Genomic DNA, 25,523 nt, shown 5'->3' on the forward strand with positions numbered 1-25,523 from the left:
TTTATGGCTGAATAATATTCACTTTTTTAAAATTCATTCATCAGTTGATGGACATTTTGGTTGTTTCCACCTTTTGCCTCTTGTGAGTAGTGCTACTATTAACATGTCTGTACAAGTATTTGTTTGAGTACCTGTTTTCAACACTTTGGGGTATATAGCTAGGAGTGGAATTTCTCCGTCCACGTGGTAATTCTACGTTTGACTCTTTGAGGAACTGGTTTCTACAGCAGCTGCACCATTTTACGTTCCCACCACCAACTTCTCCATATCCTCACCAACACTTGCTATTTGCATTTTTTTAAAAGAAGAAATAGCCATCTGGGCTTCCCTGGTGGCGCAGTGGTTGAGAGTCCGCCTGCCGATGCAGGGGACGCGGGTTCGTGCCCTGGTCCAGGAAGATCCACATGCCACGGAGCGGCTGGGCCCGTGAGCCATGGCCGCTGAGCCTGCGCGTCTGGAGCCTGTGCTCCGCAACGGGAGAGGCCACAGCAGTGAGAGGCCCGCGTATCGCAAGAAAAAAAAAAAAAAAAAAGCCATCTTAGTGTCTGTGAAGTGGTATTTCATTGTGGTTTTAATTTGCATTTCCCTAATGACTAATGATATTGAGCATCTTCTCATGTGCTTAATGGCCATTTGTATATCTTCTTTGGAGAAATATGTATTCAGATCCTTTGCCCATTTTGGAAAAAAAAAGGGTTGTCTTTTTATTAACGAGTTGTAATAGTTCTTTATATATCCTGAATACAAATTCCTTATTAGATAATGTGACTTGCAAATATTTTCTCCCATTCTGTTGGTTGTCCTTTCACTTTATTTTATTTACTTATTTTTAAAATTTTACTTTGTGCACAAAAAAATTTAATTTTGATGAAGTCCAATTTATCTATTTTTTTCTTTTGTTGCTTATAGTTTTGTTGGCATATCTAAGATATACTCAGCATAAGTTCAGGTTCTCTCCATCTGTGGAGTTCTGAATTCTGCCTGAGGTTTGCAAATGTCTTTTCTGTCACTCGTGTCTGAAACAAGTCTATCTGTCTCAGATTACAAATTCCCAGGGGCAGTGACCAACTCTGAAAAACAAGTCCACACTGTGAAATTAATTAAAGCTTTAATGATGATCATGATAATGACCCAGGGGGTCAGTGAGTCCTCCCTTGAGTCTGACCTCTTATTCAAGAACAAATCCATTTCCCCTTCACAGGTTCTGAGGAGGACTGATGTGAAGGCTCCGGAGAAAAGGGAGCCCCTCAGACACAGTGAAGGGGTCAGGAGTGGCTGACCTGCTTGGAGCCTGCCCACTGGGAGCAAGAGTTTCCACTAAGCCTGGCTTTCCACCAAACCAAGGGCAGGGTTTGCTCTGGGATGATGGCGGGGGCTGGGAGTTGGCTGGGTCTCTCTCACTCCAAGAGAGAAAACTGTGCCGCCTGGGCAAGATCAAGTGTCCAACCCTGTCAGCTCTGGCTAAGGGGAGTCACGGATGAGAAGGGCAGATGCAGGGACCTGAGCAGGGTGGCTGCTTGGCCCCTGGTCTGCAGAGGCATCTCTGTGGGCTCTAGCTGTTTTAGGTCGGCCGACTTGGAGCTGACCCCTGTGGGAAGCTTGTGCCTGGGGATCTTCCTAGGCCGTGCCACAGCAAGCCAACCATGAACGAGACACACTCTGCCAGCGGACATGGACCACAGCTGACCCGCCTCAGATTCCGGGCTGCCCACACCCGTGGGCTTTGGCAGAACTCACTAGCACATTGCGATCTGGAGTCATCTAGAGGACTCCTACCGTGTGCCTGTGTCAGGACCTCAGCACCGGGCCTGGCACACTGTGTGTGGGTGTTTGGGTCGAGAGTCCAATATCTCTGCTAAGCTCAGAGGCCCTGGGAAGAGCCACCATCATCTCCTGCCTGGATCACTATGGTGGCTTCCAACCAGCGTCTATGCTTCCACGGTCACTTGCTTCTAGTGAAAGTCGGATCTTGTCACTCCACTCAGAACCCTCCAGTGCCTCTGCATGTCACACACAATGAAAGCCACGATCCTTACAATGCTCTGCATGAGACCCCGTTTCCTCTCGAAACCTTGTCACTGTCTACCTTCCTTCTTGCTCTCCTGGGTCCTGCTCTGTGTCCCTTGAACATGGCCAGCCTAGTCCCACCTTGAAGCCTTTGAACTCTTGTTTCCTCTCCCTGGAATGCATTTCCTTCTGATACCCCAAAGTTCTACCTCTTCATTTCATTCAGGTCCTCGCTTGTCACCTCCTCAGAGGGGCTGACCCTGACTGCCCCATGGAAAACTTCGACAGCTAACTTTTCTTATTCTCCTTTCCTCCTTTATTTTTTTTCTCCTTAGCACTTACGCTTTTTAATGTACTATTTATTTTAATTGCTTACATGTGGTGATGGTTAATTTTGGGTGTCTGTTTGGGCACCCAGATACCTGGCCATATATTATGAGATGAGATGACCATCCAGAAGCACCCTCCAGGGGCTGAATTAAGCAGATTGCCCTCCTCCTTCATCCAGTCCATTGAAGTCCTGAAGAGCATAAAAAGCTGAGTTAGAAAGAATTCTCTCTCTCCGTCTGACCATCTTCTAGCTGGGACGTTGGTCTGCTGCCTTCGGACTCAGACTGCGACCAGAACTTACATCATAGGTTCTCCTGGCTCTTAGAACTTTGGATTTAGACTGGAATTGGATCATCACCTCTCCTGGGTCTCCAGCTTGCCATACAGATTTGGGAATTTTCAGCCTCCATAACCAAGGGAGCCAATCCCTTACAATAAACTTCTCTCTATATGTAGATATTGATGATACACATATAGACGATATAGATATAGACATCTCCCATAGTTCTGTTATTAGTGTAATACAGACTAATACACTCGGCTACTGTCTAAATCCCTCCACTAAACTGCTAGATTGCTGAGAGTAAAGATTTTTGTTTGTTTTGTTGACTGTTTATCCCCAGTGCCTAGAAGAGTGCCTGCACGGAGCAGGTGCTTAGTAAAGTCTTGGTGAATGAATAGCTCCTCTCTGGTCTCGTGCTTGCTGGAACCCCACCCTCACCCCAGTCTATGCCCTACATTGTAGCCAAGGCGTCCTGTCAGAAGCACATGCTCAATGATGCCATTTCCTCCACCAAGAATTTAGTGGCCTCAGACTATGTGATTGTGTGAGGTTCGCCAGCATCTCTTGCCAGTCCAGGCCAGTCCAGAGAAGGCTGATGATGGATGAATCCACACTGGAAAATTTCGGGGCGAGTGAGATACCAGGCCCATGGGACCAGTGGGACGCTGACAAGAGTGATTGACAAGATGCACTAAGACATGTAAGGTGGGTGGGGGAAAGGAGAAAAGATGGGAGTAAGTGGAAGGAGAGGAGTTACAGTCAAAGAGAGATGCTTGCGTTTTCCACGTCAGAAGTAAGATGGTTCCGAGTGACATGGCCAGAATATGGCCAGGGGAAGCGTGAGGACTGCAGTGCAGTGGAAGTGATGGTCCTTGGAGATGAGGCAGACAAGCAACTAAGAAGGCAGGGTGATGATGGGTCACAGATAATTTGTTGCCCACTTTTGAAAGTGAAAGGAGGCATTATTAATTTACAATCCACACAGGAATGACCGGCAGGAGACTGGACTTTTGTGAGCAAACTGAAATGTAGAGTCGTCCTAATGCTTCGCCACTTGGGCTGATGGCGGGCCTCAGGATGGAGAAGAAAAATCAGTGCCCTAGTATGATGTCATGAGGGACCGATGGGACATGCAGGCCGTTGAGGGTAGAGTGGGGGAACGTGGCATGGCCCATGCCAAGAAACTCACTGAATGGGGGCTTTACGAGAGGTGGGGAAGCCTGGGTGGGAAGCTTTCCTGGGGAGGGTGAAGAACACAGACCCCACCTCCAGACCTGGTGGGCGGTTTTAAGCTCCAGGATGAGATTTGCTTAACCTTGTACACAAGTCACACTTCTTGGGGACTTTCCCAAGCATTTTTTTCTTTTTTTTTCTTTTAGTCTCATAACTTTCTTGAGAGTTATCTCTTGTGCTTCCTGTTTTCAGAAAGTGAAACCAATGCAGAGTGTGATTTAGGTGACTGACCCAAGGCAAATTGAGGAAAGCCCTGAAGTAGGGTTGCCAGATAAGATATCGGAGGACCCTGAGTTAAATTCGAATTTCAGATGAACAACGAATATTTTTTTAGTATAAGTATGTCCCAAATATTGCATGGGACATACTTACACTAAAAAAAAAAAGTATTGTTTATTTGAAGTTCAAATTTCGGCAAACTTGTTTGTTTGTTGTTTGTTTTATTTTGCTAAATCTGGCAATCCAGCAGTAAGGGGAGTGGGTCTGAGTGGCTATATGCATCAGAGAGCCTTTTTATTGGCTCAGGAGGCTGGGAGGGCAGGGCTGAGCAAGGCTGAGAGAAGCATGTCCGCTAGAGGAGGGAGGACATTGAGGGGAAGGGGCTCGAAACTGGCCGAGGCAGCCTGTGGACAGAAGGACCAATGGGCTAAGTAAGAAGACCTTTCTGCTCATGACTGCGGACACATGCTCAAGATCAGATAGAACCTCAGAGCCCATAAAGGATGCTCACAACGACTTGTTTTAATTGGATCCTCTCAGCCCTGGGAAGTAGGCACAGCATAGATCCCTATGTCCAAAGCACTGACAAGGAAGCTGAGGTTCAGGGAGTTTTCGTTCAGGTTCTGGAGTCAGGGCCCACAAAGGAAGGGGCCTTAGGGAAAGGCACTAAGGGGTGGGTGGGGCAAGCCCTAACACTCACCCAGCAGGCCCTGAGGAGCACGGTGTTTTCCTCCTAGTAAGGGGGCAGCTGGGGCACAGTGGAAAGGGGATCGGCCTGAGAGGGCCATCACTGGGGAGGAAGGGAGAGGCAGGGAGAAGAAAAATGACCAAAGCTCAGGATCTACTAGTAAATGATTAGCCTTCACCAGAACACAGAAACTGTGGACCGTTATTATAAAATAATGAAATGAAATAAAATACAGCAAAAATAAAACACAAGAAAGCAACATAAAATAATGAAACTAAAAGGGATAAAGGCGCCAAACCCTCTGGTAAAGGTCCAAGAGAGCTGGAATTCCTACAGGCCCAGGCATGAGGGAGACTCAAGGACAAAACCTTTGGCTACAGACTGGGGAGCTCAGGGCGGCAGGGCACAGTGGTGTCAGGTGGCCAGGGCTGCACACCTCACTCCACTCAATCCCTCAGTGACCTTATGGCATCTCTTATCTCTTTGGGCCTCACTTTCTGCTGACGGGCTCAGGGAGAACATCAAGATAGTTTCCAATTGTTAGGAGACATGGAGTACTGCTCCCACATGCTGGGGTCAGTGCATTCACTCACCAACATGAATTGATGCCCTACTGTGTGCCAGGCAGTATGCCATGTGCTGGGCAAAGTCCCTGTCTACATCCTGGTGTGTGTGTGTGTGTGTGTGTGTGTGCGGGGCTGGAGGCAGGGGAGACCCACAATAAATAAGTGAACAAATAAATGAGTAGGGAGGCAACGTTTGAGTTGAAGCCTGAATGATCTGTGCAGCCAGGTAAATATTTGGGGCTGAATGGTCCAGGCAGTGGAGATGGCTAGTGCAAATACCCCAAGGGGCAAACAAGCTGAGGGTCATAGAAGAGTAAGAAGAAGGTCAGTGGCCAGAAAGAGAGTGCAGGAAATGAGAGAGAGGGCAGATTCTGCAGCGCTTGTGGACAGGATCAGGGCTCTGGGCTTTTTCCGAGCGTGGTGGAAGCTATTGGAGAATTTTGAACAGTAGTGTAATAGCAGCTGATAGATGTTTTAAATAGTGGCTTAAGAAATACATGTTACATGAGGAGGGAGGGTAAGCTGGGACAAAGTGAGAGAGTGGCATGGACATATATACACTACCAAATGTAAAATCGATAGCTAGTGGACATCAGCTGCATCGCACAGGGAGATCAGCTCGGTGCTTTGGTATGACCTGGAGGGGTGGGATAGGGAGGGTGGAAGGGAGGCTCAAGAGGGAGGGGATATGGGGATGTATGTATACATATGGCTGATTCACCTTTTTATACAGCAGAAACTAACACAACATGGTAAAGCAACTATACTCCAATAAAGATGTTTAAAAAAAAAAAAAAGAAATACATGTTGAGGACATTGTGCTAAGTGAAATAAGCCAGGCTCGGGAGGACAGATGCTACATGCTACCACGTATACGAGGCAGCTAACATAGATTCATCGAAGCAGAGACTAGAATGATGGTTGCCAGGGGCTGGGAGGAGGTATTGGTTAAAGGGTACAAAGTTTCAGGTATACAAGATATGTCCTAGAGATCTACGGCACAGCTTAGTGGCTATAGTTAACAATATTGCATTGTTCACTCAAAAATTTGCTAAGAGGGTAGACCTTAGCAAAGGGTAGAAGGCTCTTTTCTTTAAATTTAATTTTATTTATTTTTGGCTGCGTTGGCTGTTTGTTGCTGCGTGCGGGCTTTCTTTAGTGCGGCGAGCAGGGGCTACTCATCATCGCAGTGCGCGAGCTTCTCATTGTGGTGGCTTCTCTTGTTGCGGAGCCCGGGCTCTAGGCGCGTGGGCTTCAGTAGTTGTGGCTTGCAGGCTCTAGAGCACAGGTTCAGTAGTTGTGGCGCACGGGCCTAGTTGCTCTGCGGCATATGGGATCTTCCCGGAGCAGGGCTCAAACCTGTGTCCCCGGGGTTGGGAGGCAGATTCTTAACCACTGCACCACCAGGGAAGTCCCTAAGTGTTCTTATCACAAAAAAAAGAAAAAAGAAAAAGAAAGAAATACATATCATGTATTTCTGGTTATATCATGACCAGGTACACCAGGTATGTATACCAGTGTATGTTTTTAATGAATGAAACAAAAGTATCACAAAACAATATTTTGTGCAATGTTTTTGATAACAGCAAAAGGTAATCAAATAATTAGGATGTGATGAGTTGTAAGTATTTATTACCTGTGTTTTATTATGTTATTTAATTGTAATATTAAACAATTTAATTTTTAGTAATGACTGTGGGTTTTGTTTTGTTTTTTTTTTTTTTGCTGTACGCGGGCCCTTCACTGCTGTGGCCTCTTCCGTCGCGGAGCACAGGCTCCGGACGCGCAGGCGCAGCGGCCATGGCCCATGGGCCCAGCCGCTCTGCGGCATGTGGGATCCTCCCAGACCGGGGCACGAACCAGTGTCCCCTGCATGGGCAGGCGGACTCTCAACCACTGCGCCACCAGAGAAGCCTGTAATGACGTGTTTAACAACTGACTGACAGAATCCCTAAACATGGAGCAGTTGGCTCTGGTGAGCCGGTGTAAGCTGGTCTCTGCACACCGCCGCCTAGGAGCCTTCTGGGCTCTGACAATCTGAAGGTCCAAGGTTAGAAGGAGCTAGGAGCCTGCTGAGGCCACTCAAGGTGGGCACTGAGCCCACCCCCGACTCCTCAGCCCCACGAGGAATCTTGGCCTGAATCACAGTCTCTGGAAGGAGAGAGAGGAAGGAGTGCAGGAGAGAAGGACTCCAACCAGGCAGGCAAGTGGCAGGAAAGGCTGGCGGCATCAGTGTTATTGTGGGAGCTGTTTTTCTCTGTCTTATCAATGGCAGAGACCAGGGAGAACAATACCCCTGACTAAATATCACTTCATGAGCCAACAGGAAAACCCCCCAAGCGTGGGTCAGATGAGTTGGCTGATCTGGGTGGGCCTGGAATCCTTTCCCAGCCCTGAACTCTCAGGGTCTGCCTGCTTCTGCTTTCTGTATCCCAGTGTGCTGATTACACACGCTGACTCCTCTCAGCCTCTTGTTTTTTTGAAATGGAGTGAACTGCCAGGTCCTGAAGACTTGGGAAGGAGTAGCTGCCTGTCCGTCGCTGTGCAGACCATGGCAGAGCAAGGCCAGACTTCCTGCTCCTTGGCTTCGTGTGTCCTGCATGAACACCACCCATTCTCCCTGTTGGCCTCACTTTGGGAGCCGTGTAGGCACTGAGAATATCACCTCCCTTCAGCGGATTTGGAAACAGAGGTCAGGGAGGTCAGGGAGCCTGCCACAGTGTCAGAAGAACTAATGGCGCACACTTTTGGCAAAATAAAAAAGTCTGAAATCAAGTGTTGCGGAGAGTGTGGACCCATAGGACCTCTTCTGCTGGAAAACATTTAGCAATATCATGTAAAGGTGAACGCTGACGGATCCTGCAGTGCAGCAAATGCACGTACACCAGAGATACTCTTGCAAAGGTAGGTCGGGAAGAGTCCCGCCTGCACTGTTGCAAGAGCCATCAACAGGAGAATGGTTGAGTAAACTGTACTGTAGTCGCACAATGGAACAGAGCACAGCCATCTGAATGAATGGGTGACAGTGGCACTCCTCAATGTGATTACCATTTAGCGGTACTATATTAGGTGAAATAAGCACGTCACAAAGATTTCAAACAGTATGATATTCTTTAAATAAAGTTAAACAATAAATCAAATATATATATATTTAGAATATATATACATATACGAGACAAAACTCTATAAATAGGAAATCAAGGGAATTATTCTACACGCTGATTATCTCTGATTGGGGGAGCCTGGGGGATTGGCTAAGGGTCGACCTCAAAGGTAGATAGAAGATATTGTCAAGGTCCAGGTTTTGCTCTGACCAGCTTGTTCCTAGGGACTTATTATATTAATAAGCAAACAATTAAATAAAAAATAATATTACGGATGGGGATTATGGTTAACACCCTCTGTGTGCGTAGGCTGAGGAAGAAGGGGGAGGTTGGCGCTGGAAATCAGAAGACTTGGCTGCTGCCGTCACATAGTTTTTCAGGCGGACAACTCAAAAGTCACAGACGCAGAAGCCAGGTGATTTTCCTCTCCTAGGTGGCAGTTTTCCTATCGGTAAAATGAGGTTTGGGGACCGGATCATCTTTGAGCGCCTCTCTTAGCTGAGCTAGAGCAGGCTCTGCGGCTATAACAAATAATCCCCCACCCGCACCTCCTTCTCAGAGGCTGAACACCAGAAGGTTTGTTTCTAGCCCCCAACACAGTCTGAGAGGTCCTCCTCGTCAGCTGTCCTGCGATGTGGATACAGGGATCTGGCCTCTTCTGTCCTGGAATCTTTCACTTCCCACCAGCAGAATGGGAGAGAGAAAATATGGAGAACTCTCACCGACACTTGCTGCCTCACCAGAGACATGCTGTTTCTTCTCACCTTCCTGTCACCGAGAACAAGTCCCGTGGCCCCAGCCCAACTGCAAGGGAGGCTGGGAAAAGGAGGGAGGGCATGGATGCGCAGGGAACAGTGACTTTCCCTGCCAGAGCCCCCCGAGTTTCTGCAATCCTCTGAGCCTCTGAGACGTTCCAGGCCAGATTTGACAGTCTCCTGTCTCTGAGTCTACAAACCACAAAGGCTTTCTGAGTTTATTCGTTCATTCCTTAAGTAAACAGTGGGGCTGCTCTGATCCAGCACTGGGTCAGGCAAAGGAGCTCGTCAGTGGCGGTGCTGTGAGGAAGGGGGTGAGAAGGAAGGACTGACCTTCTCACGGTATTATGATGTCATGATACCACGCAAACACTGATAGTCAAGAATAAAACAGAAAACATCTAGTGGGTGTGTGTGAGGGTGGAGGTGGGGGTCGTGGTTACAAAAGGCTTCTTGGAGAAAGTCATTTTTTCGACCGAGTCTTGAAGGGTAAGAGGAGTCTGCTGGGAAGGCTGAAAGAGGGGCTCTTCCTGGTAAGGGAACAGCATGTGCAAAGGCACGGAGGTGAGGAAGGCCTTGCAAGAGTGGGGAAAGGTCAGTGGTTTCATTTGGTCAGAGGGCAGGGCACACGTGTGGTGTAGGGGTTGGAGGGTAGGTTGAAACTACAATTAAGGTAGAAAGGTAATCGGGAGTCAGAGGTCAAAAGGGCCTTGAATGTCGTGCCCAGTGAGTGTTTGGACCTTATCCACTGGGCAACCATGGAAAGATTCTAAGGAGACAAGGAAGGCCAAAGGCCCCTGGAGGGGCCATTTCAAACCCTCCCAAAGTCTCCATTAGCCAGTTTCCCTTCCATCCTTTGATGTGGACAAGACTTTTCCCAAGACAATGTACAGAGCTCTGCACACTTATCTCTGGGTGAGTGTCTTAACCCCCATCTTCCAACCAGAGGCCCCACAAGCCTAAATACATACAAATCAAAGAGCCACTCCCACTGTGCCCCACAAAAGGACACGCTCACATTTCAATCACTGGTCCCGAGTGACCAGGTATCTTCCTTCTAGCCCTGAAGGCCTGGGGTCTCTCCACGGGGCTGGGGTGGCTAACAGACTATTGGTAAAATGTACACAGCTTGTTTTTTAAAGAAAAGTGGATGCGGAATTGGAAGGAGAGGAGGAAAGTCACTGCTGCCATGGTCCCTATGTGAGGAAGGCCCCATCTCTGCCCCACCACTTTTCTGAAGGCCGTTCCTTGGGGAGCAGGGAGTCTGCTAGACCTGCCCCTATGACTTCCAGGGATCGGTGGTGCAGGGGCGTCTGCCAGCTTGCCCCAGGCTGAGAACCCTAGGCGTCCGATATCCAAGCCGGTACTCCTCACGCCCACTTCAAGGAACCTAGCCTTGAAACTGAGCAAGCACTCTCTGAGGCCTTCTAGGGGCCAGGGCTCTCAGGTGCCCAATTCTTTCCTGCGTCTTGGGATTCAAGCAACCATGGAAAGATTTTACACACGAGGAAACTTCAGCGGAGGATATTCAACTTGCCACTGTCACACAGCGAGGAAGGGGGCAGACTCCAAAGGCCTAGGCACTGTGCGCTGCTCTGAACCTATATGCAGTGGCCGGCTGAGTTCAATGTTCATGGCTCTCCCCACCTTGTGTGGTTCTCTTCTGGTCAAGAGTCTGTGAGTGGGGCCTGGAGTGGTCAGGCTGTCTCTCTGGTTTTCCCTTTGGAGCACCGCACAACGATATCTGGGGTTGGTAGGTGCCAAAATCTAGATAGCATTTACTTAGTCCTATGCCCTGACAACAAGGGGGCTGCATCCACGGGAAGAAGGGGTACCGCAAGCCCACTGGGGCTGAGGGTAGCCTCTTTCTAATTCTGCACAAAGTCCTCATATAGGTCAGAGAGTTCTTTGGGAGGGTGGATATAAGGGATGGCAAATCGTTTTCATCTTCTGGGCCAACGGCACCCTTAGTGGCAACGCAGAGCGCTGTGTGGAGGTGGAGTCTGGCATCCCGTCTGGGAAGGAGTTCTGCGCTCAGTGATTTCTCTCCCGGGTTGGGGGATGGGGCAGTGGCGTGTGCAGGGAGAGTATTTGCCATTTTGCTATCACTGCTGTAAACTGACACCTTCTGTGTCAACACACAGCCCAAAGGAGCCCAGGGCTCAGCCCTGGCCCAGAGGAGAGGCAAACGTCAGCCTTCCCAGTACGTATCTGCTGTTTTAATTCCTGACGCACTGGCATGCAGGCAGGTTCAAGAGGGTTAGGGGTTCCTTTGCGTTACAAATCACCACGAGATGTTTATTAGTGAAATGAGCAGCAAAAATTTGCACAGGATTGTGAAGTCCCATCTTCTTCTACTCCTCTTTGCCGGCCTTTCAAGCCCAAATTGAAGGCTGATTCCTCCCACCCCATGAAGACCCCTGCTTGCTCTTCTTTCCAAAGTTTCTCCTGCTCTGAGCTCAGAGCTCTTGGTCTGAAACTCCACCAAACACCTATCAGAACTGTTGTCTGGGCAACTTCAGCTGCAGACACTTCCCTACATATTCCCTCCTCCTCCAACCACCAGTCCAGGAAAGCTGAATATTGCTCTTACTGAAATTATTAATACCACACTTCCTTCCCGCATGATGGCTTATTCCCAGCTAGCAAAGCACCTTCCTGTTTGCATCCTCATTTGACCCCATCAGTCACTAACTGAGAAAATTGAGGTTTATAGAGAGGGCCGAGACTTGCCCAAAGCCACCCACCCAGGTTGCTTTTCTCCAAATCCTGTCTTCTCTCCATTGTCCCATTCTGGAGACCACAGGGTGGATGGAGTCCCCAGAAAGGGCAGGGGACAGGAATCCAAACCTCACCTGAGAGTTCCCTCCTACCTGTGGTTCTGAGGATAGTGTATAGACCAGAGCGGCCATACAGGAGACTGCCAGACCAGGGCCAAAGAAGGGAGAGCTAGATGTAGATTGGATTAGGAGCAGGTGGCTTAGACATCAGGCTTCCTGGGTGACCCTGGGCCACTCCCTTTCCTTCTCTGGGCCATGGTGTGTCCTCCTCTGTAACGTGAAGGCTTGAGAGAGGACCTCTGACATTTTGAAAGCAAGGCTTCTTAATGTGTACATGATGGGCAGTGGGGAGGCACAGAGTTTGGGCCTGGACCAGTCTTCTTACCCTGGGACCCAGGCCTCTGATACCCACCTGGTCACCCTCACCCATCACCTCCCATCCCACGGGATGTGCTGTCTCAGGGACCTGAGGGGCTGGTGAGGGGCCCAATCAGCTGCTATCCAGGCAAACTGCCTGTCAGTTGCTCAAATTTATTGATCACTAACTGGATACAGAGCCCATGTGTCGAGCAGGTGTGCTGTGGGCAAGGGGAGGGGGAAAAGTACAAAAGCAAAGAAACCATTCAGGCTTCAATGGGGAGCATAATTTGGCCATCTCTCCGTCCAACCATTGACCTAGCAAACATTTTTGGATCATCTGCTATCTATGTACCAGGCCCTGCGTAGGAACTATGGGGCAGGGATAAGGCGGTTTGGGGTGAAAAGACCAGTGGTCACCAGGTAGGACAAGCAACCTCACAGCATCAAATCACTCTCAAGGACAGGGAACCCCAGACCAGGTGTCAGACTCATACTCTCAGGCTGAGAACCATGGCAGAAGGGTTTTGTGTGGCTAGCACTTTGGCTCTCCACATGCCCCATCACTACCTGTCTATTGCCTTATACCTAGTGGTACCTGCTTGGCCCCTAAAGCAATTTGAATTTGCAAACCATACTAGGGAAAAATACCAGCACTTCAACATAACAGGACTACCCTCGTCCAGAAGGAGAGTGGGGGCCAAAGACAGAGAATTCTGGGCTGGTGCTGGGAGACTTGGAGTCTCCTCTGAGCTCCCCAACTTCCTGTGCAATTGGAAGATGTCCCCTCTCTGAACAGCAGTTTTCTCTGTGAAATTTAGGCAAAGTCTAGATCGGTGGTTCCAAATCCTATCCAGCCCCCCACCTTGGAACCTTAAAGACAGTATCGGAGTTCCAGAGATGACCCCAAATGTTTCCAAAAGTAAATGGCTATAACAGTTATTCCTAACAAGTGTGTACCTTCTTTTTAAACAAATAGGTTTAAAATATAAAGAGTACTGTAGAGATATGTCTCGGATGAATAAAAATATTAAGATATGATTAGTGTGTGCGCTATCATTTGTCCTAATAATCACAAATTGTTGGATAGACAAAATCTTTGAAAACCTGATCAAATGAGACAGAAGACAATCCAAGGGGTACTTGCTCGGTGACATGGTTGGAAAGGGTAGCACTTGGTTATCATTGAAGTCCTTTCAGGTCCAAGCATCCACAGATGTGTGCCGATGCCAGTCGTGGGAGAAATCCTCATGGTGGGGATGGCAGAGAGCTGACCCTTATGGAATATCTTCTGATTACTAAACTCAAACTGGTAAGCTCACAAACATGCCCAGAGGTAGGACAGTGACCCTCCGCATCTTACAGAAGAGAAAACAGGTTTATTCGCAGAGGTCAGGCGCCACGCCAAGGCCACTCATCTGGAAGGTAGCCGAGCTGGCACCTGAACGCCAGGGGGAATGGCTCCAGAGCCAGGTTTGAGGTTGGAGAGGCGACTCCGGCCCCCTCCGGGCGCCTCGCCGCTAGGTTCCTGGCGCTGGCGCAGTGCAGGTGCCCGAAGACTACCCCAGTCTGAGAGGGTGAAGTCCCCCTGGAGCTTCGGGGTGTGTTGGGCGCAGGCGGAGGCTGGGGCGGGGACTCCCCTCAGGCATACTTGGACTAGCTGGGCCGTCCTGGGGCGGTGAGTGGCAGTCGTCTTCCCCAGATCCCCCAGACCCATCTAGGGTCCTGGCGACCCGCAGAAACACCGGGGCGGCCTGGGGCCGGGGGTCCGGGCTGAGGAAAAGGGCGAGAAGTGAGGCGGACCCAGAGCAGAAATAGGAGAAGAGAGAGGGGGAGGGGGAACGAGGGAAGGGGGCGGGGAGTCCTTCCTGGGACAGGAACCCGGCCCCCCTTGGCTGAGCCGACCTGCAAAGCGATTCTGCAGATGGAAGGAATTAAGTGGGAGGGGGAGGGTCCTTCGATGATAGCGAGGAGAGGCAGGGAGATGTGTGTATGTGTGTGTGTGTGTGTGTGTGTGTGTGTGTGTGCGCGCGCGGGCGTGTCTCTGGGCCTGAGAGGGGAAGGAGAGGGAGACACATCAGACTAGACGAAAGTAGAAAAGATGAGAGGCAGAGACAGAGACAGAGTCGGAGACAGATCCATAAAGACGACGAAACCGACAGACAACGAAACTGACAGACACAGGAGATGTTAGTCTGAGAGAAAGGATAGAGTATGTGGAAGGTAGGAAAATAGGGGAAAAAACAGTGAAAATGAAATAATTGGAAAGGATTTGTAAAGAAAGAGAGACAGAAGAGAGCTGAGAGCAAGGCGAGACGGGATTGATCAGGCCCGGGCAGCACTGAGCTCCTGTAGGGTGGGGGAGCTGGGTTGGCCGCACGGAGGGGGCGGGGCCTGCTAGGGGGCCGCCCAATGGGCGGGCCCGCACCGTGCTACATATGTAGATGAGCTCTATTTCCCCGCCCACCCCGCCCCCATCACTCTATATTCAATGAGACAGCCAATAGAGAGCGAGGACGGCTCCAGGAGGGGCGGGGCCTCGGAGAACCCCACCCCGGGAGCGGCCGCTGAAGGGGTCAGAATTGAGGCAGATAGCGGTTCGTGGGGCGGGGCGGGCGGATCGGAGGGGGCGGGCCCAAAAGTTTCCTGCCCAACTTTCGCTGCCTCCTTCCTCCGCCCGCGCGCTCTGCGGCTGCAGTTGGGGGGAGGCGGCGGCGGCGGCGGCGGCGGCGGCTGTGGGCTGAGCGCGGGGTGCAGGCGATCGCCGTCGGGGCTCGGGCGGCGGCAGTGGGCGCAGGCTCCCCGGTGCCCGCCCCTCCGCTCCGGGGGGGCGCGAGCGGGCGGCCGGGGGGGGGGGGCCGGCACCGTCGCCGCAAAATGAGCCTGCTGTCGGCCATCGACACGAGCGCCGCCTCGGTGTACCAGCCGGCCCAGCTGCTCAACTGGGTCTACCTGTCGCTGCAGGACACGCACCAGGCGAGCGCCTTCGATGCCTTCCGGCCCGAGCCGCCCGCCGGCGCCGCGCCCCCAGAGCTGGCCTTCGGCAAGGGCCGCCCAGAGCAGCTGGGCTCGCCCCTGCACTCCAGCTATCTCAACAGCTTCTTCCAGCTGCAGCGCGGAGAGGTGGGTGCCCCTGCGCGCCCCCGCCCTCAGTCGACCGTGCCGGGCCTTTTTGTATCTGCCCGGCTCTTCCTGGCCTGGCCCAGGCCCGGCTCCGTATTGCCCGGCCCTGCTTGGCTTGGCTTCGCTCAGCTCTGCCAAACTCGCCGCCCGAAGTCCCCGGGGCGCCGGGAGCGCGTCACCTCCCAGCTGAGCCCGGCCCGGAGCTGCTCAGGCGCGGGCGGGGCCCTCCTGCCCTCTCTCCCAGCCCGGGGCGCCCTGCTCCAAGGGGACTGGGGGGGCCCGGCTGGGAGGGTGGGTTCCGGATTCTCTCCAGACAGCCGGGGCGCGGCCTGTGCAGGGAGCCCCTTCCAAGTGTCCTTCCCACGCCCAACCCCATCCCCCTCTCGGCCACCGCTGGCTGGGACGGAGAGTGTGGATTCTGCTCCGAGTTCCTCCGGAGGGGCCTAAAATCTTTTCTCCTCCGACTTCGGTGGTTCCCGATCCGAAGGGCACCCTGGAGAGCAGTGACTAGCCCGGAGAATTTTTCTTCTCTTCTCACACAGGGACCCCCAGATACATCCTCCAGCCCCTCGCCCTCCCCCAGCCACATAGGAAGTGGTTTTTGAGGGCCTGACCCCACAGACTGCGCTGTCCCCCGCCCTCCCAGCCTGGAAGGAAATGAAAGGGAAATCCTCTTGAGCTCTTGGGAGGGGGGCTAGATAGGGGGAGAGGTTCCAGCTGCCCAGTGCCTTCTCCAGAAACCTGGGCCGGCTGCTGTTGCAAAGTCTGCCTGTTGGGTGGATTCAGTTACAGAATCGGAGGGGCAGTGCATCTTCCCCCAGCTAGATAAATACACAGATTGCCAGGACCTCCCAGCCCCTTTGAGAGGTCTTCAGAGCCTTTCCGAATACCACCCTCTCTGGCTTCAGCTGGACTCCTCCTGGGCCCCACTCCCACTTACTCCTGCCTCATTTGGGAACTGCAGACACCCTTCTGTGGCCTTCGCTCACTCTCCTTCTGGCAGCTCTCTCTGCAAAAGTGCAGGGGGAAGGGGCAGGGGAGAGGACACACACGAGGGGCACCTTCTAGACCTGGGCACACCAATTAGTTTCGGGAGAGTCAGAACACTTGACAGTTTGTGGGAGAAGGCCTGTGTATACACCAGTGTGCTGGAGATGGAGGTGGGGAAGACAGAGGGTCGCCCTTTCTGGCCCCATAATGTGTTCCCCTCTGCCATTATTGACTAGGGGAGACATGGACATGTAAATCGCTGGCCTGAGGCCTAGAGATGGGCCAATGGCAGGCCAGCAGAGAGGAGGGCTGGTTGACCTGTGTTGGGCTAGTCAGGCATTGCTGGGGGAGATGAGTCTGGAAAGCACTCTTTGGTGCCAGGCGAGAGCATTTGTGTGCCAGAGCTCTTTGTAAACTGTAAAGCACTCTCTCCACGTGAGGAATTGTTCTTGGCTGGGAATCTTCTTTCTTGTAAGAGACTTTGCCGCCTCTTCAGGGAATGGCTTCTGTGACCAGGGGCTTTGCAGGACGGTGCCTGGGTCTTGTCGGTTGTTTGTTCTCTTACCAAACATTTGTTGAGCTCTGTGTGGCCCCCTGGGGATTCTGCCAGAGTCTCGCGGGAGCCCCAGATTAGAAGACAGACCCATGTGAAGGGTGGGTGGTTTCATGGGGGTCCTGTGGGAGCTCAAAGGCAGGAGGGTGACCACGACTCACGGGTCAAGTCAGAGTCCCCTAATCAGCCTCTACTGGCTTCCCTCTGTTCCCACCCTACGGTGGCTTTGTTCCACCATGTGGGTCTCTGCTAAGATGGCCTGGGAGTTTGGGGCCATCAGGAGTCCCCTGTGGGGGTAGGCTGTTGTGCCTCCTCTTGGAAATTTCTGGCATCCAGGATCCCACCCAAGTCTCAGTGAGACCTGCCTTTTGTCACTTCACTGCTGTTTACCTCGATGTCCTCATGAAGAGGCACATTCCTTTGCTGGGGCCACTGTAGAAGGAGCTGGTAAAGGTTATCTAGAGCGGTGGTGGAAGAAAGTCTCTCACGATCTGACTTTGGAGGAACCCTCGTCTCTGTCTGGGCCTCAGTTTACCTATCTGTAAAATGTAGTCTCTGCTCTCCCCCAGGGTGATGTGTATGGGAATTGAGAGCTGTACAGGAGAGGATGTGCCTACAGACAGGCTGGGTTAGGGAGGTAAGAGGGGCTTCCTTGCAGGGGCTGGAGGGCTGGGCCTGTTGACTTCCGGAAGGCTCTCTTGGCTTCAGACTCACTCGCTCTCACCCCCCACCCGCTTTGCCTCCTAAACCCTCTTGAAGCCCCAGCTGTGCTCCTGGGGACAGGCCTTTCCTGTGTCCAGGGCTTAGCTGGTGACCTAATATGGCTCCAGAATAGCAACTGGTTGAGAGAACAAGAAAAAATACCCCCCACCTGAATGCCACCAAGGGGCTTGTTGGGCAGGAAGCAAGTCGTGTGTGGGCTGGAGGGGACTCTACGAAGGGACCCAGGGGCCCAGGAGCGTCGCCATTCTGTGCAAAGCCTGGCAGGCCTGGTGGCAGTGCCTGCGGATGTGACTTGCATGCTGACCGCTGACCACGGCCTGTCTGCACCGGTCCCTGTGCCAAGGGCCCACCCCCTCCTGCACCACCCCAGGCTGCTCCCACCACAATAGCAAAACACCATGAATGCAGCTGGGCTTTGGGCGGGGGGAGGTGTGAGGACATGGGGGCACAGAAGCCCATTGTGCCCCGGAACCTCAGCTCTGGAAGCTGAAGAAAAGCCAAGGGTTCTGAGTGGAGCACTGGCCCTGGGAGCAGAGGGGGAGATGGCAGAGTTCACGGGCGAAGTGCAGGAGCGGACCCCAGGAGGCGACTCGGATGCCTGTGGGGACCCCTCGGCTTCTCAGTCTGTGGTAAGGCTGCCAGGCCGAAGCACACACAGGTACTCGGTGCAGTTTTTTAAAAGGCCTCTGGGTCTAGAAACCGGGCCCTGTGAACCCCTGTTTCAACCCCTGATCTGTGGCAACAACTATATGTCTTTGGAGGGAAACTTGTGAGGCCCTTGGCTAAGGAAGCCAGATCTTAGAGGGAGTGGGGGGTGGGTGGCTTGGGGGGGGGTCTTCCCTGCCAGGCTTTGTTTGGAATTTAAATTCACAGCAGTGTGGGGACTGTGGGACTCTACCTCCAGAAAAGTAGAGTTACCCCATGTTGAGCATTAGCTCTCAGGAACCTCAGAGGGATGCCGAGAGCCCCTCCCGGGTAGTCCCTGTACCCCCTCAAAGGAGATGTAGCTGTCCCACTCCAGGTCAGATGCTTAAGGCAACTGTTTTCCTTCCCTCTTCCTCCAGGGCCAGATGTGGCTTGAAGATGTGGCCCTACTGTCAAGTGATACTTTGTGGAGGTTGGGGGAAGGGCTTTGGGGTCAGATACATTTGGGAAACATAGCATACTGTCCTTCCCTTGGAAACACACCATGCTAACACAGTAAAGGCTCTGAGAAGTCCTGCAGTACAAAACCTGCTAACCTTTCTTCTTCAGCCCAACATTTTGCATACCTATTTGACTGGATCACATTTTTGGCACAGAACACGTGCCAGGGTTCTGAACATCTCCAGGCTCAGAGAATGCTCTGTCAAAGCAGACCTCTTTCTTCAAACCGTAGGAGGCTCTTCCTGGAGCTGTTAACCCAGTTGCCCTCCTGGGTCCCAGTACTATCTTCTGTAGCACTGAGGACACCCTCCTCTTTGCAGCTCTGGTCTCATTGGAGATTTGAGAACAGCAGCAAAGGTCTCATGAGGCTTACCAGACAGGGCTTCAGGCTCTGGCACACACAGGGGTGTTAGAAGCCATAGAGGGGTGACCACAGTGTCCTGCTTTAAAAGGTTCCCAGGTATTAGGGACTGTGCTCTCCCCAGGTGCGGCTGAGCTGAGAGGCTGCCTGGAAGTGTAGAGCAAAGCCACCTATCTGCTCGAGGGTGGGAGTTTGCCTCGCTGGGGCTGAGTGGGCTTCAGGAACTGAAATTTGTTCCCAGCGGCCTTTGTGGTCTGTGTGGGGTGGTGGGGGGCCGCCCCAGGGCCTGGGAGGAATGGCCATTCCAACCCAGCTGGGAGCTTGGGAGGATGCCCAGCTCCCTCTGGCCAGCCCTGGAAAGCTGAGCTCTGAGTCAGGCAAGGGGGACCATCGTTCGAGGGCCTGTTGGCTGAGGTGGTCTGACCCTCCCTCCATCAAATTAAGTTGACTGGGCGGGCCTAGACTCAGAGGGGAGACCACACCTCGTGGACCGTCTGAGTCAGGTGGGAGGGAGGAAAGCAGGCAGCATTAGTAATAAGGAATTAGCAGCGGCCGAGAGCCAGGCACTGTCAGCACCAAGAGAAGGGCCCCGTGGAGAAGGCGGCCCTCGAGTAGCGTCTCTTACTCTTGGTGATGCTTTATTCTTGGCATCTTTTTCTTCGTGGCTCCCATTTTACAGAAGAGAAAACAGGCCTGGCAAGTCACCCAGCAAGACAGTGGCAGAGCTAGATCCAGCAGTCTTCTCCATCCCAACTACAGTCATCTCTGTGGCTCGTCCAGCTGGTGCAGTTGGCTTTCGCCTGGATCATTCACTGGACGCCAGTGCAGGGTGTTCTGTCAAGCCTCAGTGTCTTGGATGTTTTGTCCCTGATCTCAACCCTTCTGAGGAGTGATAGGCATTGGTCATGGGTTCTGGGTTTCCTGTCATGTCCTTGCTCCAGGATGGGGCTCTGTGGGATGTGAGTCCAATGGTGGCCTGGCTTGGGAGAGGCAAAGGAGATGGACACTGAGCACTTCCTAGCACTCCTGTCTCACAGCATCCACTGTGTGCCGCAAACCCATTGTGCAGATGGGGAAACTAAGGCTCTTCAAGAGGAGGAAGATAGAGTTAGGGACATCTCAGGATGCTTGGTCTGTCATATAAGTGTGTGTGTGCACATGTGTGTATGTGTATGTGTGTATGGTGGTGATGTATAATCTTTTTATTTATTTATTTGTTTATTTTTGGCTGTGTCAGGTCTTAGTTGCAGCATGCGGGATCTTTTTTTTTGCGGTACGCCGGCCTCTCACCGCTGCGGCCTCTCCCGTTGCGGAGCACAGGCCCCGGATGCGCAGGCCCAGTGGCCACGACTCACGGGCTCAGCCGCTCCACGGCACGCGGGATCTTCCCGGACCGGGGCACGAACCCGTGTCCCCTGCATCGACAGGTGGATTCCCAACCACTGCGCCACCAGGGAAGCCCAGCACGCGGGATCTTTTTTTGCAGTGTGCGGGCTCTTCGTTGTGGCCCTCGGGCTTCTCTCTAGTTGTGGCGCACAGGCTTCTCTCTAGTCGTGGTGCGTGGGCTCAGTAGTTGTGGCATGTGCGGGCTTATTTGCCCCGTGGCATGCGGGATCTTAGTTCCCTGACCAGGGATCGAACCCGCGTCCCCTACCTTGGAAGGCAGATTCTTAACCACCGGACCACCAGGGAAGTCCCAGGTGTTGTATAATCTTTCTTCTGTCCTTCTCTGGCCATACTGGTCCACTTGAGGTTTCTGAAAACAACAAGCACTCCCGTTCCTCTAAGCTTTTGCACTTGCTGTTGCTGCTACTGCTTCTAATGCTATTGACTGTCCCTGTATAACTGACAGATTCCAACTTACTTCTTTATGACACCAGTGGATGTCTCTTCTCCGAAGGCTTTACCTGGCTGTCATGGGGAGCACACCTCCCTCCAGCTTCCGTGTCCCATGACAGATGAGTGGTACATCCTTCTGGTAAAGCATGTCTTAACAATCGGTATTTCTGTGAAATATGTGTCTGTCTCCATAGCTACATTTCAACACTGAGAATAGGAATCCTGTCTTTTTCCACTTCATAATCACAGCATCTGATGCTTAGTCAGTGCCTGGGACAGACTAGGTGCTCAGTTAACATTCACTAGGTGGATGGGTGGATGGATGACTTGGACTCTCTCCTCCTCTTCCTTCCCCAGACTTGTGACTATTGTGAATGCTTTCCTAGTCTTTTAGCCTCTTGTTTTATCGCACAGAAGAAGTGTTTATGGATTGCTTGATAAATTTTAAAGAGCTGACCTGGGAATCATGAAACCCTATCCCTAGAGATAGGGTCCCAGCAGAAGCGTAGGTGTGCTAACAGCTCTTGGCCTTCTTTGGCTATGGACCTCTTTGAGAACCTGAAAGCAGCTCGAATTCCTCTCCTCAGTGCCATGCACATAGCACACAAGTGCGTGCACACGCAGAACTCGCATTTGCATGTAATTTCAAGGGGATCATGTCAACAGTGGATCCCAAATCCAGGCCCCCTACTGTAGAAGCTGCCAGCCTCAGTGGCACCCCAGACTGGGTAAATCTTAGGGACCTCTAGTCCTCGAGGTCTTGGATCCATGCTTTCTGCTTTGATGTAGTGAATATATTCTAGAAGCGAGGGGCAGCCTGGTCCCCAGTGCTTATGCTGTAGCTGGGCAGCAGGCACATGGTTGTGACATGTGAACACCTACTGAGTGAGTGGTGACCTGGGGGGAGCAGGAGGGACTGAGTGGGGATGGGGAGCCTCCCCTGTGTCTGTTCTGCTCTGTCCTGCTGCCACTGTGCTCCTGCATCCCCTGGTCCTTTCTCTCCCCATTTCTCTCTCCCAACTCCCCCTACCAAGGAGAGCACAGCCTGCTTATTTAAATCTGAATCTCCCATCAAGCTCTGGCTGTGTCCAGGGAATTGTGTTTTGCATGCCCTGGGTGAATGGGCCTCTAGGAGGCAATGGTGCCCTTGGGGGTCCGGAGTGGGGGGATTGCCACCTCTGTCACGGTCGACCCTGCCACCTTCTTGGCCCACAGGTCAGCTTTGGACCTTGGAAACAGGAGCAGAGCTGGGGTCTGACTGTGGCTAGGGAAACCCTCGGTCCAGGTGTGGCTTCACTCTCCCATCGGCCAGCTCCAGCCTTGACAATGGCTGTCTCCTTCTGTCCCTGAGCCCAGCCCACATCCGCCCCTGCTTGTGTGTATAGGATGTGTTTGTGTTTGACCCTGCGGGCCGGAGCCCCCGTTAGACCCCAGCGGGTAGAAGAAGTGCAGATCTCTTTGGAGAAGGGGTAGACTCATTTGTGAGATGAATGGTTTTTTGTCCCAAAGAGGGGAGTGTGGGTGTGTATGTGTGTGCATGTGTGTGTGCGCGTGCGCGTGTCTGTGTGTGTGTATGGGGGTGGCTTTTGGGGATAAGAAAGCAGTTGTTCGGCTGATGAAAGAGCCCCCACAGAGCTGAGACTGGGACCAGAGAATTCCTCCTCCAGGGCCGTCTCAGGCCCAGGGGCAGCAGGACTCAGCATTTGCTTTGGACAGACCTCCTCGGACGCTGCCCACTGCCCCTGCCATGACCTTCCCTGCCGGGCTGCTCCCGCCTCTGCCTGCTGTCCCTCTTCTCTTCTTGCACCCATCGCTTCTCCCTCTGGTCTGCTCTCGGAAGCTTCTGCCCACCTGCCCTAACTCCTGCCTCCCCCCTCCCACTGTGCCCTGTTTCTGTCCTGGGGGGGCAGCCAAGGGGGAGCACATCTTGTCAGGTTGAGTCAGCCCTGGAAATCTCCACTTGTGTATCCCAAACCCCTCAACAGAACCACCAACCCCGGGGCCCAAGCCCTCAAGCAGCCCAGAGAAGCTGGTGTCTCATCTTGCCAGGGCTGAGGGGCCTCTGTGCCAAGGAGGATGGTCCACGCCAGGTGTTTTACTCTGGGTCCCCTTCCCGTAGGGGAAGCCAAGCCTTGGAGGCCATTCGGGGGCTGAAATACAACAGGCCAACAGATCTGGGTGTGACTCTCCTCTCAGCCACATGCTGGCTGTGTTTCCTTGGGCAAGTTACACAGCCTCGCTGAGCCTCAGTTTCCAGTTCTATAAAATAGGACCAATAATGCCCATCCAGAGTGTTCTTGTCAGGGATGAGACTAAGAAAGGGAACGGATCCAGTCAAGTATCTAACACAAGTAGGATGAGAATAAACTGTAGTATCTTCCCATCTAACTTTCTCCAACAGCCAAGCCAGAACCTTGGAGGAGTTCCAGCAATGGACAGGAATCTGATGCTTTGTTCCCCACATGTGGCATAAGGATCCCACGCTTCCTACTAGCTGCTGGGGTCGCTGACCCAGGGAGGAAGGAGGGGTGGTTTCTTCCCCCAGGCTGGTGATTTGGGCCCAGATTACCCAGAGCCACACACTAGTGGGGCTGCCCACAACCACTGGCCAGAGCAGCTACATCTGAGGTGAAATCACCCTCAGCCTTAGTCCGTGGGAACTCATCTGTCAAGTGGAGCTCCCTTCCCGCCTGTGATCATTGCACACAGGACAATCATGGGCGTAGGGGACACCAGAAACAGTCTGGTCTCTGGGGCAACGGAGGGTTGCAGAATCTTTGCCTTGGGGGATGTCTAGCCTTGTGGAGAGATGAGGAGGTATCACCGTGTAAAGAGGTTAGAGAGAGGCATCAGAGCCCCTTCAGGCAAGGGCAGGGGAGTCACAGGGTGGTCCCCACCCCAGCCTACAGCACAGGGCTATGGCCGGGAGGTCAGGAGGCCCCTGGAGGGGGCTGGGGACTCTGTGGCCAGTGGGGCCTCAGTAGCACCTGAACCTGTGCTTTTCACACCGTCCCTTGGCTCCCAGGCCTGAGAAAGAAGAAGGGGTGGGTTCAAGGCCACACCACTAGAGTTAGAGCCATGGCCAAGAGCCCGGTCCTGCAGGGGTTTGGACCCAGAGTGGGCATCCCAGGGGTGGACAGCAAGTGCAGGCCTGGAGGGAAAAGAGCAGTTGCGGGTGGGACAGTAAGGGGAGCAGCTTCGTTGTTGCAGAGTTAGGGGCTGACTGACGAAGGGGAGCCCTGCCCAGCCTTGCCCTCCAGCCACAGACGGCAGGACTTGGGAGAGGTGGCGACGTCGTGGATGAAGTGCCTTCTGTGGACCAGGCTCTGGGGGCATCTTTCAGCACCTGGAGTCTGGACCTTGAAGAAGCAGGCTGGCAGAGGTCATCAAGTGTGCACTCCTCCCCTGGTCCGTGCTACATTTTACACGTGGGAAACCCAGAAGGCCAGGGCCCTGGCTCCACAGACAGAGGGAGGGAGCTCTGTGTGTCCTGGCCTCTGCTCTGGCCGGTCCCCACAGGCCGTGGAAATGTCCGAGAGACCAACTTGCCTTTCACCTCCATGGCCCGAGCTCCTTGGAGCTTTGGAGAGGAAATAGCTTGCTGCCCCACCTGCCTGCCCAGCCGGCCGGCAAGCAGGACTCCTGGCCCTTAGGCCTGGCTGTGTGCTCTGGTCTGTGCCCCCGGGCCTCGCTGGGCCTCAGTTTCTCCATTGTAACTTGAGAGTGAGGTTGGGTCAGTTGACTGTTCCGCCTTTCGTCCTTTCGTGGTGTCGTCTTGAATGGTGGCGGGGGGAAGGGAGCTGGAGCGCCCGTGAGGGCCAGGCCGGAGCACACTGGTCGGCGATGAGGGGAGCTCTGGCCTCGCTTCTCTGACCCGCAGCTGCCTGTGTGACCCTCCTGAGGGGCAAAGCTGTGCCATCTGAGGCTATGGGGGGGATGTCAAGCTGCCGGGGAGAGGACAGCCTGCTCGGAGGCCTCTGGCTGCCCAGGGATACCCACGGGGCCACCGTGGGCAGGGGTGTGTGGCCACAAGATGGGGGAGAGGTTTTTTCAGGGTGTAATTAGTTCTCTTCTGGCTCCCACCAAACTTCCCCTTCCTCTTGACAAGTTGCTGCCAAAACAACCCTGATTCCTGTGGACTTGCTTCAATCTTATCCAGAAAAAAAAAAAAAAAAAAAGAAAAGAAAAGAGAAAAAAAATAAGAGGGTTGTTATTTGTGAAGTTGTATTTCCCAGCCATGAGGGTGAGTCACACCCTTTGGAGCTTCAAGTTTCTTGTTTGGATGAACTTTTCTCTGGGAGGCTGGAGCGATACTGCCCTCCCCCAGACCAGTTCTGGTGGGGAGAGGTCTAGAGACAAGCCAAGGAGAGACCTTGATAGCTGGAAAGTCCAGGTGCTCCCAAGGCCAGGTAGGGCCGGACAGGTTGTACCTGAGCTGCCCCAGGGGAGCTTTAAAATGCAGACTT

At 52.9% G+C, this 25,523-nt stretch overlaps 1 protein-coding gene across 1 annotated transcript in view; it reads left to right on the top strand.

The window, feature by feature from the left end:
- The first annotated feature begins 15,057 nt into the window (after nt 1-15,057).
- ZCCHC24 (zinc finger CCHC-type containing 24) overlaps nt 15,058-25,523 on the top strand; it is a 61,834-nt gene continuing 51,368 nt past the window's right edge. The window contains exon 1 of the mRNA XM_067710382.1: nt 15,058-15,445. Within this exon, the coding sequence (XP_067566483.1) occupies nt 15,200-15,445 (246 nt within the window). The 5' untranslated portion in view covers nt 15,058-15,199. The remainder of the gene's footprint in view (nt 15,446-25,523) is intronic.

Source organism: Pseudorca crassidens, chromosome 16 (assembly GCF_039906515.1).
Source record: "Pseudorca crassidens isolate mPseCra1 chromosome 16, mPseCra1.hap1, whole genome shotgun sequence".
Taxonomy (NCBI): domain Eukaryota; kingdom Metazoa; phylum Chordata; class Mammalia; order Artiodactyla; family Delphinidae; genus Pseudorca; species Pseudorca crassidens.